At 39.6% G+C, this 23929-nt stretch overlaps 1 protein-coding gene across 4 annotated transcripts in view; it reads left to right on the forward strand.

Moving 5' to 3' along the window:
• LOC308621565 (uncharacterized protein) overlaps positions 1 to 23929 on the forward strand; it is a 111934-nt gene that overhangs the window by 61099 nt on the left and 26906 nt on the right. For 2 of the 4 annotated variants that reach the window (XR_014016479.1, XM_081242212.1), the window contains one exon: positions 11432 to 11506. The exons of 1 other annotated variant lie outside the window; for it this stretch is intronic. Coding sequence is in view for 1 of the 3 variants with exons in the window: in XM_081242212.1 (XP_081098338.1) it covers positions 11432 to 11506 (75 nt within the window). In the remaining 2 variants the exon portion in view is untranslated. Of the gene's footprint in view, positions 1 to 5933; positions 6914 to 11431; positions 11507 to 23929 lie in introns of those variants that run through there. One more of the 4 variants, XR_014016481.1, reaches the window with a different exon arrangement.

A 23929-nucleotide genomic window follows, 5' to 3' on the forward strand; every position in this document is an offset into this window, starting at 1 on the left:
GATAATTTCCTGTCAACCCTTTGAGTTCAAACCTTGTTGAGAAGTTGACACAAGAATCAGACAGTTGGAGAACAAAATACTCAAAGGGCCAGTTTGGAGAATGGAGCGTAGATATTAACCAAAATCAGATTCCCTAACAGCTTTCCCTCTAGATTGACCCTCCCCATCCCCAACTGCAAGGCTCCCCATTCCAAGGCCAGATCCTGACATAGAAAGCTTACCTCAGGGAGAAACAGAATGAGAGATTCTTAAGGAGAATCTACCGGCAGAGAAGTAACAATGAAGCACAGGGGCTAAGCTGAGCATGCCCAGTGCCTGCTTCCCCTGACCAGTCAGGAAGGCACCCGTCCAGGGGAAGAGTTCCCATCCTTCCCCTTCCTAGGGTGGAAAAACCCACAGTTGAAACAATGGAATGTTGATCCAGTTAAAAGCACAAGGGCAAAAGCTAAAGAAACTCACAGGGCCTTCTTTCACCTAGTTTTGAAAATGACCGGTATTGTAGACACTAAATTCATGCATTGTGGGCGCTGTCCTGGGAGATAGTGTGCAAGGCCGTCTATCTTCAGGGAAAGCAGGACCCTGCACTGTTTCTGGGATTGTGGGAAGCTGGGTCCAAAAAGCCCTATCTGGATGATAATAGGTTGATTTGAGCTCTAAGACCACCTCTGAAGGAGAAAAAGTACCAAAGGACAGCTGGATAGAGAAATGTGAAATAAAAAGAGACAGTCCTATTACTTTGGCTTAGTATAAAGAAAGGGCTCTGGGCCTGATTAGAGGCATATCAGCCTCAGGCATTGTAGAAGCTTTACCCCATTTGCCTTCCTCAACTGCTGCTTCCCTCATTTACCAAATGAATGGTGTTTTAGAGCTATGTATTTAAATCTGGGATTTCATTGTGGGTTTGGTTATAGAAGAAGTATGGAATTTAGCTTTAAGTTCATGGCAAGGAAGTGAATTGCTGAGGAGACGGGACACCAGTTTTAAGCAGGGGGAGAAGTATGATGTCATGACACCTTGGAAAAAACAACCAGCTCATCCTGTGATTGTCATGTGGGATTTATCAGTTGAGTAACAAACACGTGTTTGACTTCCAAACCAACAAAATGCCTTTGGCCTCTACCAAGTTGTAAAACACACACATAGACACACACACTCTTAGAGAAAGTCAGGATAATTGCGATTAATGATAGCTGATTGATAGATAGATAGATAATAGGGAGGAAGGAAGGAAGAAGGAATGTTTCTTTTAACAGTTTATAAACTATATAACAAATTGAGTCATTTTTGGTCAAATGCCTTTTTTATGTGTAACAGCTAAGAAACCACGAGGTCATCATGTGAAAAGGAAGAGTCTGGCATTACATCTTAAATAGTCATTATCTTCCTTGCATGAATATAGGGGAAAAGGTTTTCATATTAGTTTATTTTTGTCAAGCAATCTGCCTCAGCTGATCCTAAGACATCACTTGGATGAACTACACAGAAGCTAAGGAACTGCCAGGGTAGGCCTACATCATGACTCTTGCTAGTGCAGCTCACTGTTTCTTTTGCATAAAGCTTTTCTACTATTTGTTCATTTCCTTCACAATTTTTTGTTTACTGTGTAGGAGCCTGAATGAAATTCCTGGAAAAGTATACTTAGGACCTATTTTCAGACGGCTGTTCTTTTTTTTTCCTCTGAGGTTCCCCAAACTCAAAACATTAATGTTTCTCATTGCATTCCATATGTTTCTCATAGGTTTTCTTAAATGTTAGTAGCTGATTATGAATGAATGTTATTTCTTCCCTGGAGACTATAAGTAGTTTAGTTTGGATGAATTAAATGATAATCCTTATTCTGATTGGTTAGATTTCAGTGTAGGTGTAGTTTATAAATTTTATTAAATGGATGTTTCAGAGAGCTACGGTTAGCGTCTATGAAATTTTTAGCCAGAGAAGCACATACATGCTTGAAAGCCTTCTTCATTAATGAACACCTTTTATCAGTAACTTTAATTTCAGGTTAGAATTTGTGATTTATTTGGTTTCTGTTTGTTGGCAACCATTCTTTTTATCATATAAATTTTGCTGTGACATACCAGCATAGCTCTAATATGTGAATGAGACAGAACCCCACCAGTGAGATGTATTTTCTGATGGCTTTAAATCTGAATTATGGTTTGCTGTCTTGGATTATTTCTAAACTCTAGTCATTCTTCCAAGGTGGATAAGAGCAGCAATGGGCCCTAAGACCCCAGGGGAAAAGATGTGAGTCCACTTTCTGTAGTAAAAGATATTGTACTAATCTCTGCCCACTGTAGCTTTTCGCTTACAAGAATAAATACAGATAGCTGCTCACTATAGGCCATTTGCTCTATCTGTTCATCCTAGAATATTTAAACATCCCAATATTCCTGACACTGAGTGGGTTACTGGGACGTGGGACTTTCAGTGTTAAAACTGGTAAATTCTGGGTAAACCAGGACAAGTTGATCACCCTAGGTAGTTCCAAATTCAGAAAGATCGCAGTCCCTGATTTGGAGAATTCAGAGGTCTAACTACCATAATGGAAATACAGTGGATATGGAAATACAGTTCACTGGCTCCAGGTTTGCCTTAAAAGGACACAGGGAGACTGTATCTGTTCATGGCCCATAGAGGGTCAGGGCCTCCCCTCAAAAGTGCAACTTTCTTAACGGCTACCACACTTCTAAGGCTTCCTTCTTGGTGTAGACTCTGGCCCTACAGACCATGTGGGTTGTCTTTACCTCCTTAAGTCTTTAATGGGTTTGCTGAAGATAAAAAATAACATCCTCAGCTATTGACTATTTAAGTAAGTGCTTCCTTCTTTTTTATTTTTTAACAGGTTTATTGAAACATAATTCACATACCATACAATTCACTCATTTAAAGAGCACAAATCAGTGGTTTTTAATGTATTCAGAGAATTTTACAACCGTCTCCACAATCTAAGATCAGAAAATTTTCATCATTCCCAAAGGAAAGATTATACCTATTGGCAGTCACTTCAGATCCCTCTCTCCCTCCAGCCCTTGACAATGACTAATCTATTTTCTAGCTCTATCAATTTGCCTATTCTGGACCTTTCACATAAAGGGACTCATACAATATGTGCTCTTTTGAGCCTGACTTCTTTCAATTGGCATAGGTCTTCAGTGGTCATTCATATATTAGTATTTCATTCCTATTTATAGCTGAATAATACTCGATTACATGCATACACCACATATTTTTACCCATTCATTCGTTGGTGAATATTTTGGTTGTATCCACTTTGGGGCTATTATGAATAATGGTGTTAATGCACATTCATGTAAAAATTTTTGTGTGGACTTATGTTTTCAATTCTTTTGAGTACACAGTAATGAGAAGAATTTCTGGGTCATATCATAACTCTATATTTAAACTTTTGAGGAACTCTCAGACTAATTTCCAAAGTGGTTGCCCCACTTTAAATTCCTACCAGCAGTGTATGAGGGTTCTAATTTCTCCATATCTTCACCAAGAGGATGTTATTTTCTCTATTTTTTATTTTAGGAATCCTAGTGAGTGTAAAGTGGTACCTATTATGGTTTTCTTTTTTTAATAATTTTTTTTTTTTGGCTGCATTGGGTCTTTTTTGCTGTGCGCGGGCTTTCTCTAGCTGTGGCGAGCGGGGGCTACTCGTTGCAGTGTGCGGGCTTCTCACTGCGGTGGCTTCTCTTGTTGCGGAGCACGGGCTCTAGGCACACAGGCTTCAGTAGTTGTGACACGTGGGCTCAGTAGTTGTGGCTTGCGGGCTTGAGAGCACAGGCTCAGTAGTTGTGACACACAGGCTTAGTTGCTCCGCGGCATGTGGGATCTTCCCGGACCAGGGCTCGAACCCGTGTCCCCTGCATTGGCAGGTGGATTCTTAACCACTGCACCACCAGGGAAGTCCCCCTATTATGGTTTTGATTTGCATCTCCCTGATGACTAATGATTTGGAGAATCCTTTCACGTGCTTATTGGTCATTTGTCTATCTTCTTTGGAAACATGTCAATTCAAGCTGTCTTCTATTTAGCTAAATCAAATCAAACAAAAACGAAACAAAACAAAAAAATAGTACACATAAGGCGAACTAAGTTTTCAGCTGCAGAGCAGATAGACTTTTAGGTCTCCTGAGCATGCACTTTTCTGTCACTTCTCAGAAAAATTGATCTTCGGACAGCAGCATAGTTGCCACGGGACGTACCTGTGGCCCAGGTGCTCTACGGTGAGGTGATAAACATGCAAAATCCTTCACCCAGCAACTCCACTCAACTTCCGTGATAGGTCAGATTTAGAGTTCCTGGAGAACTGGTAGGATGCCAGTCAAGCTGGTCCTTAACCCCTCACTCATTTGTCAGTCCAAGCACGCAATTGTTCTTCCAATGGCAAGTCAGCAGGAAACGGTTGGTGAGTTCAGCGATGGGATGGACATTAGAAGACAGGAGAGACTTACTATCCATCATTGCGACGTTACCTGGTTGCATTTGGTGTTGGCAGGAATACGGACAGCTGTGTTACCTGAGAGAAGCAATACTTTGACATTCTTGACCATCAGTTCCTGTGATTTCGTTGTTCAGCTCAGTTAGAAAACATTACAGAATATTAAGCAGAAAAGTCTGGATGTGTAGTAAGAAAGTTTAAAAGTCCTAGAATATTGAGTGGTGGATGAGCCCTATTGGGGAAAACTTTAGGGTGCCTTGAGGTGGCATAAAAGTACTGGGGCACATTTCAAAGGAAAGAGAGGATGCAGGGAATTGTGTCCACTGTTGATTCTGTCACACACCCAGACTGCAGACCAATAGAGGTCTTGTCAGATGATCCTTACCATTCCTGTCTAGCTCAGAAAAAGGTAGATTAGAAAGAACTGCTTTTAGAGGGCGGGAAATTGTGGAATCCATTCATCAGTAGTAGACAAAGGGGCCCATCAATCCAGTAATCCTTCAGTTTGTAGCAGTCTGAAGGTTAGCAGATAACAGTCTTCTAAGAATTTCCCCTGGAGCTGGAAAAAGACAGCCTGAGCCTTGAGGCAGCTAATCAACCTCTTGGAAGAGATGGCTGGCTTTTCAATGCATCAGTATTTGTTTTCTTGCTCTTAGATACAGAATTCAAGAGTGTAACCTGAATATGTAAAACTTTTTAACTGTAACAACAAAGGTAACACTTGGTTGAAAGGTTAAAAGATTCCAAATGTCTCTTGTCTTCCTAGGAATTCTTATCTACTTTGCTTTCCATTTCTCTGTTGATTTTTTTGAAACCCTCAAAGAAAAGTCACCTGCATACTCAACAGTAGGATATTATTTTTATCCCATAGGGTGAATTAATGACAAATAGAACACCAGGACCTAAAATATGGGGTCTCATCCCTTCTCTTTTTGAATGTCAATTCACAGTGTTTCTCCTTGTTTGCTGCCCCAAAACAAAATTTTATCTCTTCTGTTTTCTCTTTTTTCCAGTTTAGACAATGTTTGCTCTGTTAGCTATAATTCTATGATTTGAAGAAAAAATAAAGTTGTGGGCAATAAAAATGTCTTAGTTATATGATACTGTAATCTTCTGTAATGATTCTTTTAGCATTATTACATGATACTTTAGATTAATGATCTATAATAAAATTTTTAAATGAAGAGGACTTTTATTCCAAAAATCTATCAATTGTATTAATTTAAAATTAATGGATGCTCATTAAATTATTTTTTTTAAATTTACTGAGCACCTAATGTGTGCCAGGTATTTTTCTAACTGCTGGAGATAAAACAGTAAAAACAAAGGCCAACAATCTGAATAGGACCATATCTATTAAAGAAACTGAATCAATAATGAATAACTTTCAAATCAAAAAGCACCAGGCCCAAATGGGCTCACTGCAAATTCTACCGAATATTTAAGGAAAAAAAATCATACAGTTCTCTACAATCTCTTTCAGAAAATTGAGGCCGAGGAAACACTTTCAAACTCACTCTATGAGGACAGCATTACCCTAATACCAAAACCAGACAAAGACATTACAAGAAAACTACTGTTAAATGGAATATGTATATATGGAATGGGATATTTATAAATGGAATATTTCCTGCCATATCAATAAACAAATGATGTCACAGTCATCAATGATTGCAGCCCTCCAACGTCAGCCGTTGAGCCCTGAGGAAACTCAGGGCTGAAAAGAATACCTGCCATGTAGCAGCCATCAGACTGCAGCCACCCCCTGCGGTGAGCCCTGAGGAAACTCAGGATGTGAAAATCCAGGCCCCAGATAGCTGAGGTGCATAGCAAAGGAATGATTTCAGTGAGCCCAGACTCTTGCATCTTCCCATACACAGAAAAGTGCTAAATTCCTTAACTTGAGATATCTGGTTTTCTTTATTTAACAATAATCTTTTGATGTTCCCTGTTACCTGCTCTCTGTTGCAGAACTCTTATATATCCTGGCTCCTCCCCCCGCCTCTTCAGGAGCAGTTTCTCAGAGTTATCTGAAACACTGTCTCCCAGGCTGCAGTCCTCATTTTGCCCCAAGTAAAACTTAACTTGCAACTCTCACGTTGTGCATTTTTTTAAGTCAACACTACAGACCAATCTCTCTCATGATCATAAAAGCAAAAATCTACAAAAATATTTGAAAATCCAATCCAACAAGGTATAAAAAAAATAATGCAACACAATCAAGTGGGATTCATTCTAGGTAAGCAAGGCTGATTCAACATTCAAAAATCAATTGATGAAATGCTGAAGAAGGTGTGGAGAAAAGGGAACCCTCCTACACTGTTGGTGGGAATGTAAATTAGTGCAGCCTCTATGAAAAACAGTACGCAAATTCCTTAAAAAAAATAGAAATAGCATATGATCCAGCAGTCCCACTTCTGGGCATATATCTGTAGGATGAAAACACTAATATGAAAAGATACATGCACCCCAGTGTTCATACATGGAAGCAACCAAAGTGACCATCAGCAGACGACTGCCTTAAGATGTGGTGCCACAACTATGAGTCCGCATGCCGAAACTAAGAGTCCACATGCTGCAACTAATAGTCTGCATGCCACAGCTAAGAGTCCGCATGCTGCAATGAAGATCCTGCCTGCCACAACTAAGACCCAGCACAGCCAAAATAAATAAATAAATGAATATTTTTTTAAAAAAAACCTCTCGACAATTCAGGAATAGAGGGGAAGTTCCTCAACTTGATAAAGAACGTGGGCAAAAACCCTACAACTGGGACTTCCCAATGTTCTTCCCAGAAGAACATTGTTCCATTGTTCCATTTATTTGGTCCTTCCTTGATTTTATTCATCAGAGTTTTTCAGTTTTCTTCATTTAGCTCTTGGACATATTTTGTTGGATTTATATCTAAGTACTTCATTTTGAGTGGTGCTAATGTAAATAATAATGTATTTTTAATTTTAAATTCTTGTTCATTGCTGGTATATAGGAAAGTGATTGACTTTGTATATCATATATTAACCTTGTGTCCTGTGACCTTGCTATAATTGCTTATTAGTTCCAGAAGGTTTTTTGTTGATTCTTTCAGATTTTCTACGTAGATGATAATGTAATTTGTGAACAAGGACAGTTTTATTTCTCCCATTCTTATGCTTTTTCTTTTGTTTTCTTGTCTTATTGCATTAGTTAGGACTTTCAGTATCATGTTGAAAGCATTGATGAGCAGGGACACCTTTGTCTCATTTATGATCTTAGAGAGAAAGTGTCTAGTTTCTCACTATTAAGTATGATGTTAGTTGTAGGTTGCTTTTTTAAAAATTATTTATTTATTTGGCCGCATTGGGTCTTAGTTGTGGTGCGTGGGCTCCAGAGCACGCAGGCTCAGTAGTTGCAGCACGTGGGCTCTCTAGTTGTGGTGTGCGGGCTCTAGAGCATGCGGGCTTAGTTGCCCCATGGCATGTGGGATCTTAGTTCCCCGACCAGGGATCGAACCCGCATCCCCTGCATTGGAAGGCAGATTCTTAACCACTGAAAATTTATGTCTACACAAAAACCTGCACTCAGATATTTATAGCAGCTTCATTCATAATTGCCAAAACTTGGAACAACCAAGATGATCTTTCAGTGAAGGTGAATGAATAAATAACTGTGATACATCCAGACAATAGAATATAATTCAATGCTGAAAAGAAATGACAATGAAGTCATGGAAAGACATGGAGGAACCTTAAATATATATATTACTAAGTGAAAGAAGCCAATCTGCAAAGGTTACATACTATATGATTCCAATGATATGACATTCTGGAAAAGGCAAAACTATGGTGACAGTAAAATGATTTCTTGTTGCCAGGGCTACAAGGGATGAATAGGCAGGGCATAGAGGAATTTAGGGCAGTGAAACTACTCGGTATGATTCCATAGTGGTGGATACCTGTCATTATCAATTTGCTCATATACATAGAATGTACACCAAGAGTGAACCCTGAGGTAAACTATGGACTCTGGGTGATATGTACCACAGATGGGGGATGTTGATAATGGGCAAGGCTACACGTGTGTGGAGGCTTAATTTTGCTATGAACATAAAAAAGTGAAGTCTATTAAAAACAAAAGCCAAAGCCTTGCCTTTGTGAAGCCAACTGTCAGGGATACAGCTGAGCTGGGAGAGAAAGCAAGCTGTCCTAGTAGCTGTTTAACACAAGCTGAAAATCAGAGTTAAACCTTTAATCACTTCTTGTGATGGAATAAGCAAGCGTCTAACACTGGAGCAAGTGCAGACTCCTTCCTGTTTTATTCCTCCCACGAAATGGTATGCCAGTGGGGATCAGGTGGATCCATGCAGATGTGGAGGTCTCCTGCAGTCTTATGGGAAAGTGGGGAAGATGGTGAAGTGAGGGAGGGGGCGCTGGGGTTAAGAGTGGACAAGTAGCTGGTACCGAGTCAGAGCGAAGAAAGGGTATTCAAGGTTTTCCCCTCTTCCCCATAAGGAAGTCACAGCAGAGGTGCCTGCAGATCTCTGCCCAAGGCCTTAGATAAAGAAGTCTAGGAATGAAGACCCCAGGGCTAGGAGTGAAAGAGCATGACTTCCCGGGCCCGGGGGGCTCTGCGTCCTTGAGACTGTGTGGGGAAGGGTAGCTTCCCCCCACTCCCTCCCCACCACCCCGTGAGGCCTCCTGGCTTAAAGCATTTGTAATTACCTATGGTCAGGCCTGAAAAGTCACACATAGGTTTTTAATCAGGAGCTGGACTCCTCACTGAAATTGTAGACCATAAGTGGGATAAACAAGTAAAATATAGGGCTGTATTAGATAGTGATACGTGCTGACCAAAAAATTAAATAAATAAAGCAGGGAGGCAGATAGGGAGTAAATGAGAATTTGCAGGTAAGTGTGTGATAGCAAGTTTATTTACTGTTTTAAATTAATTTTTATTGGAGTATAGTTGATTTACCATGTTGTGTTAGTGTCTGCTGTACAGCAAAGTGAATTAGTTATACGTATACATATATCTACTCTTTTTTAGATTCTCTTCCCATATAGGTCATTACAGAGTACTGAGTAGAGTTCCCTGTGCTATAGAGCAGGTTCTTATTAGTTATCTATTCTATATATTGTAGTGTGTGTATGTCAATCCCAATCTCCCAATTTATCCCCCCCCATATAGTAATTTTAGACAAAAGAAGATAGACGAGGCCTCCCTGAAAAGATGGCATTTGGTGAACGACTTTAGGAATTGAACCTTGCAGATACCTGGGAGAAGAGTGGGTCTTGCAGAGGGACCAGGAAGTACAGATTGCCTGAGGTGGCAGCTTATGTGTTGTGTTGGAGGATGCCCACTTGTCTGCAGGGAGAGGAGTAGGAGATGGGGTCATGGTACCTAGAGCTGATGAGGGGTCCAGTCCTGCAGGGCCTGGTAGCCTCTGTAAGCATTTGGATTGTTTTCTCTGAGTGGAACGAGAAGCCACTGGGGATTTTGAACAGAGGAATGACATGATTTGACCCTCTCGAGGATAGATTCAGGAGGAGAGGAGGGGACATTAAGGACAGAAGTTGGGAAACCCATTAGGAGGCTGCTATCATAATTTAGGAAGGAGATGGTGTTCCCTTGGACCAGGATGGTGAACTGGAAAAAAGGAGAAATGGTTGGAGTTTGTATTTATTTTTAACACAATGCTCCACTTTATCAATTCTAAACACACCCTTTTTCCTTCATACTTTGACATATCTGAAATCAGAATGCAGCTTCTATTTGGCTGGCATATTATGACTGCTTTCAGCCACGTGGCGGTCATGATGTCTTGTTAGCTAAAAACCCTCCCGTGATACCACCTGGTAATTGCCAAAATCAATGCACAGGTACGGGTATGTTGTGACAAATTCTGATTTTAAGTAAGGAAATTTTGAAGTTTAATGTATTTGCTCAGAAACACATCATAAACGTGGCTTCTCTGCATAACAATACCTTTGTGATCCTCATCCATTTGCACCTGGATATTAATTGTGTCCACATTTCTCCAGGCTTCCAGTCTGTGGCCTCCAATAAGTATAGCTGGCTGGTGCCAGAGTTAACTTCCTAAAAATCAAAGTTAACCATGTTGCTCAGTGCATATAAGTTTCTGGTGCTGTGGTGGCTACAGAATCCATTCCAAACTCTTCAGCTTCACACAAGACCCTCATAATCTGCTTCCCACCCAATTTTTCCAGCCTTATATCTCACACTCCCTAACTGGTACTTCCTACTTAAGCTATGCTAAACACTCAGTTTTCAGTGTGGTCAGAACATTGTCCCAGCTGCACACCTTTACTCCTGTTTGCTCTGCCTTTCTTCTAACAGCTGCTCATCCTACAAACTCATATGTCACCTCCTTTTCAAAACCTTTTTGACCCTCCAAGCAAGCTTAATTATTCATCTTCTCACAAAACATGCTGCATTAAAATGCAGGTCATCTGTTTACTCATTTATCTCCTTCAGGAAGCTATGAGTTGAGGACCTCATTCATTTTTACCACACAAAATCCCCTGAACATAGTAATATACTTGACATGGAACAGGTATGCAACATTTGTTTGAGTCTATTTTTATTACGTTGGATTTGATGAACCAAGGTTCCCTTTTATGCAAAATGTAAATAGTACTAGAACCTACCGCATAAAGGTGTTTTAGGAGTTTTGAAGTTTACGTAAAATAATACATACACTGAGTACAAAGAGCAGTGCTTGGCACGTAAGTCCTCAATAAGTGCTTGCTCTTTTAAAATTTTGTACTGCAGGGACTTCCCTGGCAGTCCAGTGGTTAAGACTCCGTGCTTCCACTGCAGGGGACACGGGTTCCATCCCTAGTGGGGGAACTAAAGTACTGCATGCCGCACGGTGTGGCCAAAAAGGAAAAATTGTATTGCAATGTGAATAATGTTACTGTTGCACTTTAAATTATCATATTGTATTTTTAATCTCACCTGAAAATTGTAATATCTACTTTTAAGTCTTAGAATGGGATCTGTTGCATCACAGAAACTTCTGGTGTGTTCAGCAAGAAAGGAAAGCAGTGAAACGAGGAGGTAACCCCATCCTGTTTCTCTCTTGGTGACCAAGTGCTGGGATCTACGATTATTTAAAGATTCTAAATACAGAGCGCTGATGACCCAAAAGCTCTTCTCAAATTTCATTTTTTCTAATAGCTTCCGAAAACATACTCCCAGGAGTATCAAGTCTTAGTGTCAAGTTAGGTAGTTTATGCAATTTACTGTAGTGTATTACATCTTATCACGGTGACTTTATCTCACAGGAGTCTATTCATGTCCATTCTGCTTTGGTCATGCAAAATGCATTATCCAATTACTTATTTACTCTCTTTGCTAATTTAATTCATTTAGTTAAATCACTAGAACTGACGTCGTTGGGTCTCTGTCAATTCTGACTAAAATGCATGACCCTGATCAGTACTTTCATGTGTACTTCCTTCTATGACTTAGGAATTTTCCTGTTGCTGAATTGACAGTGATGAATTTTAATACAAGATTATGAAATTCCCCTAAGGCTTTTAAACAAAACTCCTCAATAAATTCATCTTGACTGGTGCTCTATTGTTCTTGGTGCTTACAGAGGCTTCCCCTTCACTCTTTTTTTTAAAAAAATATTTATTTATTTTTATTATTTATTTTGGCCGCGCCGGGTCTTAGTCGTGGCACACGGGCTCTTAGTTGTGGCATGCATGCTGGGATCTAGTTCACCGACCAGGGATCAAACCCAGGCCCCCTGCATTGGGAGCACGCAGTCTTACCCATTGGACCACCAAGAAAGTCCCTCCCCCCTTTGCTGTTTTTCTTGTTTGGGATCCTGAGAAACTGCAGAGTTTATTGGGTGTGTGAGAGTCTATAACATGTATACTTTTCAAATTAGCGTGATCAACATGAGATGTAAAGTATACGTGGGGAACCTGTGTCTAATCTCCCCCTTCCTCCTTCTCCTTCTTACTGATGGCTTTGATTCATGCTTCATGAGAAATAGAAGTGAATAGGCAGTCTCTCATCTTCCTTCCACTGTGTCTCTGCAGCCTCTTGAATCAGGACCCACTGTCTTTCATCTGCTACTGTAGGAAGAAACAACCCTGCTCCTACCTAAGGCCAGCCCTCCCCTTGTGCTGTGGACCTCATGCCCTTTTACCTCCTCAAAGACTTTACTCCTACAAATAGACCCCCCTTTCCAGCATTTTCAATTTCCCTCTCTCTAGGGGGCTGTTTCCATCAGCCAGCAAACGTGCTCTTGACCTCCCATTCCTGTCTTCTAGCTGCTGCCCCATTTTCCTGCTCTCTCCCAGCAAAACTTCTCAAATAAATGGCTTTCCCACTACCTCACGTCTTTTCTTTCCTCAGTCCATTTCAATTAGACCTTTGTCCTCCCCACGACATGGGAAACTTCTCCTAAAAGATTCGTCAGTGACCGCCATGTTACCAAATGCCATGGTCACTTCTGGCCTTCATCTTTCATAACAGCTCAGTGGTATTTCTCCCAAGTGACCACGCTCTGCTTGAAACTATTTTCTTGGCTTCTGTGATAGCCCACTCCCCTGATTTTCTTCTCATATCACAGCCTAGTGACTATAGACTTGTAACTCTGAAGTGTATATATCCAGATCTAACCTTCCCCCGCATCCCAACTTGTGTATCTAAATACAATTTGACATCGCCACTTGGAGGTCTAATGAGCATCTCTTACCTGTTTACTATGATCACATTTCCATGTAAATAAATATACGTTTAGAATCCTTCTGCTGTTCGCTCCGCCCATACTCTCTTCCCTCATCCTTTCCCTTTGTTTCCTCCCCTTCTCCTAAACCAGCCCTTAGTAGTCTAGATCCCTTGGTGATTCCATAGCACCCAGTAGTTTTCCTTTGTAGTAATTAGCACACTTATACTCAGTTAGTCAAATGTATGATTATCTGTTTAATGTCAACCTTGCCCCTTTAGCCTTTAAGATTTCTGAGGCCAGAGATTTTCTGTGTTGTTCACTGTCTCAGGGCTCAACTCAGTGTCTTGCATATATTAGGACCACAATAAATATACTTATTTCTTATCTTTGTACATCTAGGTTGTTTCCTATTTTTCACCATTACAAGCAATTCTACAATAAACTTTCATGTAGCTAAATCTTTGACACATCTTTACTCATGTGCTTAGAAAAATCCCCAGAAATAGAATCACTGGTTTTACAATGAGATGCACATTTTCAAGGCTTTTTTAAGTGTGATATTCTGCAAAATGACCATCGTTAACTTCTACCCTCCCTGTACAAGCAAGCCACTCATCCATCAAAAAGTGACATCTTTAAAGAACAAATTTGTGTTGACAAGGGAGGGGGTGGGCGGGGGAGGGATGAAGTGGGAAGTTGGGGTTAGCAGATGCAAACTATTACATATAGAATGGATAAACAACAAGGTCCTACTGTATAGCACAGGGAGCTATAGTCAATATCCTGTGATAAACCATAATGGAATAGAATATAAAAAAGTGTGTATATGTATAACTGAATCACTTTGCTGTATAGCAGAAATTAACACAACATTGTAGATCAACTGTACTTCAAAAAAAATAATTTTTTTAAAAAAATGATGTCTCCTTTCCTTATCCTTGAATGACTTGCTTTGACCTTCAGAATGTGGTGAAAGTAGGATTACCAGATAAAATACAAGATGCCCAGTAAAATCAGAATGTCAAATAAACAGAAAAATGGGATATACTTATGCAAAAAAATATTTGTGATTTATCTGACATTCAAATTTAACTGGGCAACCTATACTTTTATTGACCTATAGCTGATTTACAATATTATATTAGTTTCAGGTGTGTAGCATAGTGATTCAGTATTTTTGCAGATTATACTCAATTATAAGGTATTACAAAATAATGGCTATAATTCCCTGTGCTATACAATATATTCTTGTTGCTTATCTATTTTATACAGAGTAGTTTATATATGCTAATCCCATATCCCTAATGTGTCCCTCTCCTTCTCCCTCTCCCCTTTGGTAACCACAAGTTTGTTTTCTGTATTTATGAGTCTGTTTCTGTTTTGCCCATGCATTAATTTGTATTATTTTTTAGATTCCACATATATAAGTGATATCCTATAGTATTAGTCTTTCTCTGTCCAATTTATTCCACATTGCTGCAAATGGCAGAATTTCATTCTTTTTATGGCTGAGTAATATTCATATATATATATATGTGTGTGTATATATATATATATATATATATATATATATATATATATATATATATATATGATGTGGTATATATACCACATCTTCTTAATCCATTTTTCTGTTGATGGACACTTGGATTGCATCCATACCTTAGCTATTATAAATAGTGTTGCTCTGAACATTGGGGTGCATGTATATGTTTGTTTTTTTGTTTTTTTTTGCGGTACGCGGGCCTCTCACTGTTGTGGCCTCTCCCGTTGCGGAGCACAGGCTCCGGACGCGGAGGCTCAGCGGCCATGGTTCACGGGCCCAGCCGCTCCGCGGCATGTGGGATCTTCCCGGACCGGGGCAGGAGCCCATGTCCCCTGCATCGGCAGGCGGACTCTCAACCACTGCGCCACCAGGGAAGCCCTCCATGTATATGTTTGAATTAGCATTTTCTTTTTTTCCAGATATATACTCAAGAGTAGAATTGCTGGATTCTGTGACAGTTCTATTTTTAGTTTTTTGAGGAACCTCCATACTGTGTTCCACCGTGGCGGCACCAATTTACGTTCCCACCAACAGTGCACAAGGGTTCCCGTCTCTCCACATCCTCGCCAATATGTTATTTGTAGACTTTTTGATGATAGCCATTCCGACAGGTATGAGGGGATATCCATTATGACTTGCATTTCTCTAATAATTAGTGATGTTGAACATCTTTTCATGGGGCATTCTGAATTTTTTTTTTTTTTTTTTTGCTGTACGCGGGCCTCTCACTGTTGTGGCCTCTCCCGTTGCGGAGCACAGGCTCCAGACGCGCAGGCTCAGTGGCCATGGCTCACGGGCCCATCCGCTCCGCAGCACGCGGGATCCTCCGGGACCGGGGCACGAACCCGTGCCCCCTGCATCGGCAGGCGGACTCCCAACCACTGTGCCACCAGCAAGCCCGCATTCTGAATTTTTATTTGCTAAATCTGGCAACACTAGGTATGATGACACTATTCCAGTTCCAGGACTAGCCTTTAAGAGACGTAGCAGTTTCTACTTTTGCCCTCTGGAAACCAGCTAGCATGCTGTAAAGAACTTCGGGCTAGACTCCCGAATGAAGAGAGGTCCACTAGAGAAGCCAGGGGGATGAGAAGTCACTTGGGATGTTTCAGCCCTAGCTGGGCTCCCAGGCCCGGAAGTAGAGGATTTCACAACTTATGTCCAGGGAGATTTCAGAATCGCTGTCGACCTGTTCTCTTTCGTTGTTGAATGGGGACACCTATTGTGGCTTTCCTGTCCCTTTCTCACCCTTGTATGCCTGGTAGGGATGGAAGAGTCGGGGGAAATCGGGACAGAAGGCAGTTCACAGCTCTCTAGGTCCAGAGGAGCTGCAGCCACATCTGGACATGATGCGGATCATGAAATACTGAACGTTGAGGCTGATGCTTTCAGGGGAGGAAACGTTGAGGTGCCTTGGGAGGAGGTCTGTTTTGTTTTGCCTGAGAAAAGAATATAAATAATTTGTGGCCAGAGGGAAGACTGTGATGGATTAAATATCACCACAGATTCTTTGCCACTCCTCAGATCAAGAGGTGGAGTTTGTTTCCCCTCCCACAGGGACTCTGGGCTGACCTTGAGACTTGCTTGAATAAACAGAATGTGATGGATAGGAAGCTGTGTGACTTTCAGGAAATAGTGTTCTGGAAATTCAGCTCTTTGAAAAAAAAAATCACCAGCCCTGATTTATAGCATCTAACAATTTCTGTGCTATAAATACACCCAACATGACTGATTTCAAGCTACCAATGTGATATCACCGAGCATGGAGTAGGAAAGAGATACGCATAAATGGCCCTCATAAACTTGTACAAATGGGTTCCCGCATGCCGTCACTTCCAGACTTACTCCTTGAGAGATCTGTCAGCTTCCTTTTTTGCTTTCTTGGAATCCACCTGACACGAAGGATGCTTGGGCTAGGCTCCTGAATGATGAGAGGCCAAATGGAAAGAAAAGTAATGTGGAGAAGAAAGGAAGCCTTGGGCATTCCATCCCTGGCTGGGCTCCCAGCATGCATGAGTGCCCCAGCCAACGTTCCATGACACATAAGACCACATAGCCAACTCACAGAATTGTGAGACATAATACATTGCTGTGGACTTAAGCCACTACATTTTGGAATGTTTTAATTAGTCAGCAATAGGTGACTGAACGCATATACTGCCAAGTTGTCATAAAAAAAGTTTCAAATTTTACTCCTGATAACAATGTATGAAAGTGCCTTGTTCTTTGCACATCAGCCTGCACTTTGCATTATCATTGCCAGGCTGATAAGTTAAAAAAAAAAAAAAGTATGTTGCAGTTTAATTTGTACTCTTTGAAAATGAGTTTGAACATTTTTTCAGATGTTTATTGGTCATAAATTGACTCTGCTCTCTGTCCATTTTTCTATTGATTTGTAACGGCTCTTTATATTTTAATAATAGTAACAGGAAATGGGCAATATTGTGCAATGTATGTGGCTACCTAGTTTGCATGTGTGCTCTTTGCAGTAAAAACCTTAAACTATTTATATGAAAAAATGATGCCTAAGGCAATTTTCTGCAAGTTTCTTATAGCATAATTATATTCCATTTTTGTCTTGTTTGTTTCTAGTATTCCTTAAAGTATTCTAATATTTTCACTGGATTTTCTTATTAGTGATATTCTTCAGATGAAACCTTCAGCTGAAACCCAGTAGAAAATATTTCTCTCCATTCCCCTCCTCATTCTAGTTTGAACAACACTGGCTTAGGCCACTGCAGTAGGTTAATTCTTCAGCCATCCTTGCCTTAAACCCTATTGAAAGTCTTTGGATAAACAGCAGTTATAGTTCATACAAATTTCAATTTCACAAATTTGAAACAGTGTGACTTTAAAATGTTATCAGTTTGCACAAATTTTGAATAATGTGAATCCTTCCAAAATTAAAAAGTATTTCAAATTGTATTGGATTCTGGAACACAAAAAAAGGATCATTAATGGGAAAATTAACAAAAACTGAGTATAATCTTGAGTTCAGTGAATAGTACCCAAGTTAGTTTCTTACTTTTGACAATTGTACCTTAGTAATGTTAGGTATTAATGATAGGGGAAACTGGGTGAGGGGTATATGGAAACTCTCTATAGTATCTTTGCAAAACTTTTCTATAAATCTAAATTATTTACAAAGGAAAAGTCTATTTTTGAAAAAAAGCACTAAAAACTTACTCTAAGAAATACTTTGTAATTTATAGGCTTATGTATTCTGAAACTGCCATTTCTTACATTATATTGATTCCTCTGGGGTAATAATCTGTTTAGAATTATGCAAGTTTTTAATTATGTGAGCTTTTTAAGATCTTATCTCATATGAATTATATATTTACATCCCGTTTTGAAAACTGAAATAGGAAAAACTGAAGATTTAAGCCTGAATCATAAGCTAAAAGGAATTCCTCCTCCCAATAAAAACCAAAAACAAAGCTAAAACACTCTGTATTCCAGTTTCTGACAGCAGAATTGTGGCAGTGAAGCCTTATCGCTCTATGTGATCTTTGGACAAGTATGTGATTAAAGGCTTGGCTTTAAGTGTGGAATCTGGAAACTAGGTCACCAGGGAAGGCTTTGTCTGTCTCTGTAAGACAGAAATGTAAGCATGGGAATCCGAACCTTGCAGGCACACTAATAAATTTTTATTAGAAATTTGGCTTTTGCCCATGCAGTTGGTAGGATTTCCCACCTTCTCCCTCCCACATTTTTGAGTTCTCTTCCATCACAGCAAGTGTCTTGGGAGTGGGGTGTTTTAGTTAGTCATCATTTCACATTCCTCTGTAGGTTTCTTTGCAGATAAAAATTATCTTTTTATAGCCTTCACAGGTGTAAAAGAAATTCCAATAATTTAAATTCTAGATGTTTCCTACTGTTTTCCTCTGTATTTAGAATAGATACCTTAAAATTCTATGATACACCCCCCTGTGCCTCATTTCTTTTTTTTTTTTAAGTTTATTTATTTTATTTATTTATTTTTGGCTGCATTGGGTCTTCGTAGCAGCGTGCGGGCTTTAGTTGTGGCGAGCGGGGGCTACTCTCTTCGTTGCAAGTGGGGTGCGCGGGCTTCTCATTGCAGTGGCTTCTGTTGTTGCAAAGCACAGGCTCTAGGCGCACGGGCTTCAGTAGTTGTAGCACACGGGCTCAGTAGCTGTGGCTCACGGGCTCTAGAGCGCAGGCTCAGTAGTTGTGGCGCACGGGCTTAGTTGCTCTGCGGCATGTGGGATCTTCCCGGACCAGGGCTCAAACCCGTGTCCCCTGCATTGGCAGGCAGATTCTTAACCACTGCACCACCAGGGAAGTCCTGCCTCGTTTCTTATAATAGACTCTCTCTGATATTAAGTGGCCTTTGGATAAACAGTGCAGTTATATTTCACACTAATTTGAATTAGCAAATTTGAAACAGTGAGCAATGAAAAATATTATTAAAGTCTTACTTTATGCACACACATTGAAATAATGTGAATTCCCCTCGCTAAAAACTATTGATTTTGCATTAAACAGTAAGTTGGATATAAGAAATGCATTACATTGCCCTAAGTTTATGTGCACTGAGACTGTTACTTCTCACATTACATTTATTCTTAAGGGAAAAATCTATGTGGATGTCTTATGCGTGTTTTGAGTTACGTGAGGTTTTCAGGAGCCATTCCCAGAGCAGCTCTCCAGTGACTTAGATGATGCAACTCCCCTGCTGTGAATCTGTTTTATTATTGTTGCTGATGTGATTGTAATGATAAAAGTTATTGATTGCTTAATCCTGTACTAGGTACTGTGTTGAGTACTGGTGTACTCAACAACGTGTATTACTCCATTATCTATGAGGCAGAAATCATTATATCATCTCCATTTTGTAAATGAAAAACTTCATGTTTGGCACATTTAAGTAACGTGTTCAAGGGAATACCTTTGGATTCCCAAGGGCTGGAATAAAGATTTCTTTCTCTGTCTGTGCCAAGATCTTTGCTAACCAATTCAGTATAAAATATTTCACACTCCCCTCCATTATTTCAGCCCTGTAGAAAGGTAGGTAAGTTTTGTTTCTGTGATCATGGTCTTCCAACTTTAAGTTTTGATATGCTTCTTGGTTCCCAGAGCACTTGTCTGCCTTTTAGGAAGGCAGGCCCCCTCCACTGAGGTGGTGGACAAATAGAGTAAACCGCTTTACCTCTAATTATTCAAGACTGAAGAAGCTGTTTAAACTTCTTTGTTTGTTCATTTCTTTTTGCTTATTTCCTTTCATGTGTGAATTTCCCAAATTAGTTGAAATTTCTCAAAATCTTTTTCTAAGAGGTGTTACTTACCACTTCTTTAAACAACAGTGTCTCTAAACATGATGTTCCCTTTTCCTAGAAGTAGTTGATGTTGTTGATTGTAAAATGACAATGAATAGCTTTTTTCTCCTTTTACGATTAAAAACAAACAAACTACTCATCTTGAACAGAGGCTCCAGGTCATCTGAGGCATTCCATGGTCTGTGATGTAATTTCCTTCCCTAAATCTTTCAATTCAAGGAGTCAGTGTAGCCCCATAGCAGGGAAGAAACTAAATCTTTTAAATGTTTTGTAATCTGTGGGTATGGTGAAACACCTGGAATGCAGGAAGGTGAGTTGTGCTGGAAATAGGACTTTCACACTCCATGCAGTTTTATACTTTTTATTTAGAAAAGTGTTATCACTTTCATAAATTTCTGTTAACCAAAGAACCAAAGTCATGCTTCCATTACTACAATAATCTTCGCAGAACCTTCATTATTAATTCATTTTCTGTCACTCAGCTGAAACTGAGCTTCATGATGGCAGGAAGTTTGTCGTAGAAGACTGTGTGACACGTAGTAGGAATTAAGTTCATTTTCAATGAATGAATTATAGTTTAATAACTGACATCTCGGGAATTCCCTGGCAGTCCAGTGTTTCGGGCTTGTGCTTTCACTGCCGAGGGCTTGGGTTCCCTCCTTGGTCGGGGAGCTAGGATCCTGCAAGACGCATGGTGTGGCCAAAAGACTCAACATAGTAAAGATGCTAATGCTCCCACAACTGAGATCTAATTAAAGAAGTTGCAGCTGAAGTTGAGGAAAGCTGTAAAGAACAGCAAAATAGAAGGAACGCTAGAAGAGTTAGGAGGGCTAGGTTCTACTTTCAGTTTTGCTGTCAGTTGATAAAGGGTATAACTTTGCACAAGTCCCTAAACCACTCTGAAAGTCTTTCTCCCTCTAATTAAACCTTTTCTATAGTGACTCATGCTTCGCTTTACTTTCTAAATATTAGTTCTGATTCAAGGTTCTTACAGATTTAGTTGTTGGAATACTAAGAATTAAATAGTCTATATTTGATGTCATAGATTATATATTAGCATACTTAACTAACATATTAAGGATTGTGACATACTACAGACTTAGTATCTATTGAATTTAAAACTTAGTGTTGTATCAAATGTCACTTGTTAAATCCAATATCTTTAAAAATTTTTCCATAGGGCCTTCAATATTTATGATTGTATCTACATATTTACTTTATTTTATTTTTTTAACATCTTTACTGGAGTATAGTTGCTTTACAGTGTTGTGTTAGTTTCTGCTGTATAACAAAGTGAATCAGCTATACATATACATATATCCCCATATCCCCTCCCTCTTGCATCTCCCTCCCACCTTCCACCTTCCCTATCCCACCCCTCTAGGTGGACACAAAGCACCCAGCTGATCTCCCTGTGCTATGTGGCTGCTTCCTATTAGCTGTCTATTTTACATTTGGTAGTATATACAAGTCCATGACACTCTCTCACTTTGTCCCAGTTTACCCTTCCCGCTCCCCATGTCCTCAAGTCCATTCTCCATGTCTGCATCTTTATTCCTGTCCTGTCCCAAGGTTCTTCAGGCCTTTTTTTTTTTAGATTCCAGATATATGTGTCAGCATCCGGTATTTGTTTTTCTCTTTCTGGCTTACTTCACTCTGTATAACAGACTCTAGGTCCATCCACCTCATGACAAATAACTCAATTTCATTTCTTTTCTGGCTGAGTAATATTCCATTGTATATATGTGCGACATCTTTATCCATTCATCTGTCGATAGACACTTAGATTGCTTCCATGTCCTGGCTATTGTAAACAGAGCTGCAATGAACATTATGGTACATGACTCTTTCTGAATTATGGTTTTCTCAGGGTATATGCCCAGTAGTGGGATTGTTGGGTCATATGGTAGTTCTATTTTTATTTTTTTTAGGAACCTCCATACCGTTCTCCATAGTGACTGTATCAATTTACATTCCCACCAACAGTGCAAGACGGTTCCCTTTTCTCCACACCCTCTCCAGCATTTATTGTTTGTAGATTTTTTGATGAGGGCCATTCTGACTGGTGTGAGGTGATATCTCATTGCAGTTTTGATTTGCATTTCTCTAATGATTAGTGATGTTGAGCATTCTTTCATGTGTTTGTTGGCAATCTGTATATCTTCTTTGGAGAAATGTCTATTTAGGTCTTCTGCCCATTTTTGGATTGGGTTGTTTTTTTGATATTGAGCTGCATGAGCTGCTTGTAAATTTTGGAGATTAATCCTTTGTCAGTTGCTTCATTTGCAAATATTTTCTCCCATTCTGAGGGTTGTCTTTCTGTCTTGTTTATGGTTTCCTTTGCTGTACAAAAGCTTTTAAGTTTCATTGCATCCCATTTGTTTATTTTTGTTTTTATTTACATTTCTCTAGGAGGTGGGTCAAAAAGGATCTTGCTGTGATTTATGTCATGGAGTGTCCTGCCTGTGTTTTCCTCTAAGAGTTTGATAATGTCTGGCTTTACATTTAGGTCTTTAATCCATTTTGAGTTTATTTTTGTGTATGGTGTTAGGGAGTGTTCCAATTTCATTCTTTTACATGTAGCTGTCCAGTTTCCCAGCACCACTTATTGAGAGGCTGTCTTTTCTCCACTGTATATTCTCGCCTCCTTTATCAAAGATAAGGTGACCATATGTGCATGGGTTTATCTCTGGGCTATCTATCCTGTTCCATTGATCTATATTTCTGTTTTTGTGCCAGTACCATACTGTCTTGATTACTGTAGCTTTGTAGTATAGTCTGAAGTCAGGGAGTCTGAGTCCTCCAGCTCTGTTTTTCTTTCTCAAGATTACTTTGGCTATTCGAGGTCTTTTGTGTTTCCATACAAATTGTGAAATTTTTTGTTCTAGTTCCGTGAAAAATGCCATTGGTAGTTTGATAGGGGTTGCATTGAATCTGTAGATTGCTTTGGGTAGTAGAGTCATTTTCGCAATGTTGATTCTTCCAATCCAAGAACATGGTATATCTCTCCACCTGTTTGTATCATCTTTAATTTCTTTTGTCAGTGTATTATAGTGTTCTGCATACAGTTCTTTTGTCTCCTTAGGTAGGTTTATTCCTAGGTATTTTATTCTTTTTGTTGCAGTGGTAAATGGGAGTGTTTCCTTAATTTCACTTTCAGATGTTTCATCATTAGTGTATAGGAATGCAAGAGATTTCTGTGCATTAATTTTGTATCCTGCTACTTTACCAGATTCATTGATTAGCTCTAGTAGTTTTCTGGTAGCATGTTTAGGATTCTCTATGTATAGTATCATGTCATCTGCAAACAGTGACAGTTTTACTTCTTTCCTGATTTGTATTCCTTTTTTTTTTTCTTCTCTGATTGCTGTGGCTACATATTCACTTTAAATGGTTTCACATTGTTCCTTAACTAATCTAAGGGCTGCTCCTTTCAGGAGACGTTTATTGTTGTTGGAAGGCTATGTCCAGTGGGAGAAGATTTTCTAGATTAACCCTACAAACCAAAGAAGCTAAGTGTATGATTCAGACTGCCTATGTAGAATTGGAATTACATTTGTCAAGCATCCAGAGAGACAATGTCCCTACCGGAATTCAACATTTTCTTATCTTCATGATCACCTGAAAATGCCAAAGGCAAAGGACAAGTTGGATCCTTCTGCTCGAGAGACACAAACGTGTTTATTCAGCTCTAAACTTAGAAGATGAAGTAACTTGGACTCTTGGTATCTGTAATTCCAGCTACCCTTATCCAACAAGTGCATTCCTAACAAAAGCAAAACATCTAAAGGCAAAGAGAAAGCAGTTTTTGATAGTTCTTTTATTTTTCATTTATTACCTATTTTGAGGGAGATGCTGTCTTCCAGATCAGTGTTTTTCAAGCTTATTTGTAAGTTTACAAACTGTAAAATGTAAGAAATATACTTTCAATTTCAACCTAGTACACC

The sequence above is a fragment of the Mesoplodon bidens genome, assembly GCF_964165515.1.
Source record: "Mesoplodon bidens genome assembly, chromosome: 8".
Taxonomy (NCBI): domain Eukaryota; kingdom Metazoa; phylum Chordata; class Mammalia; order Artiodactyla; family Ziphiidae; genus Mesoplodon; species Mesoplodon bidens.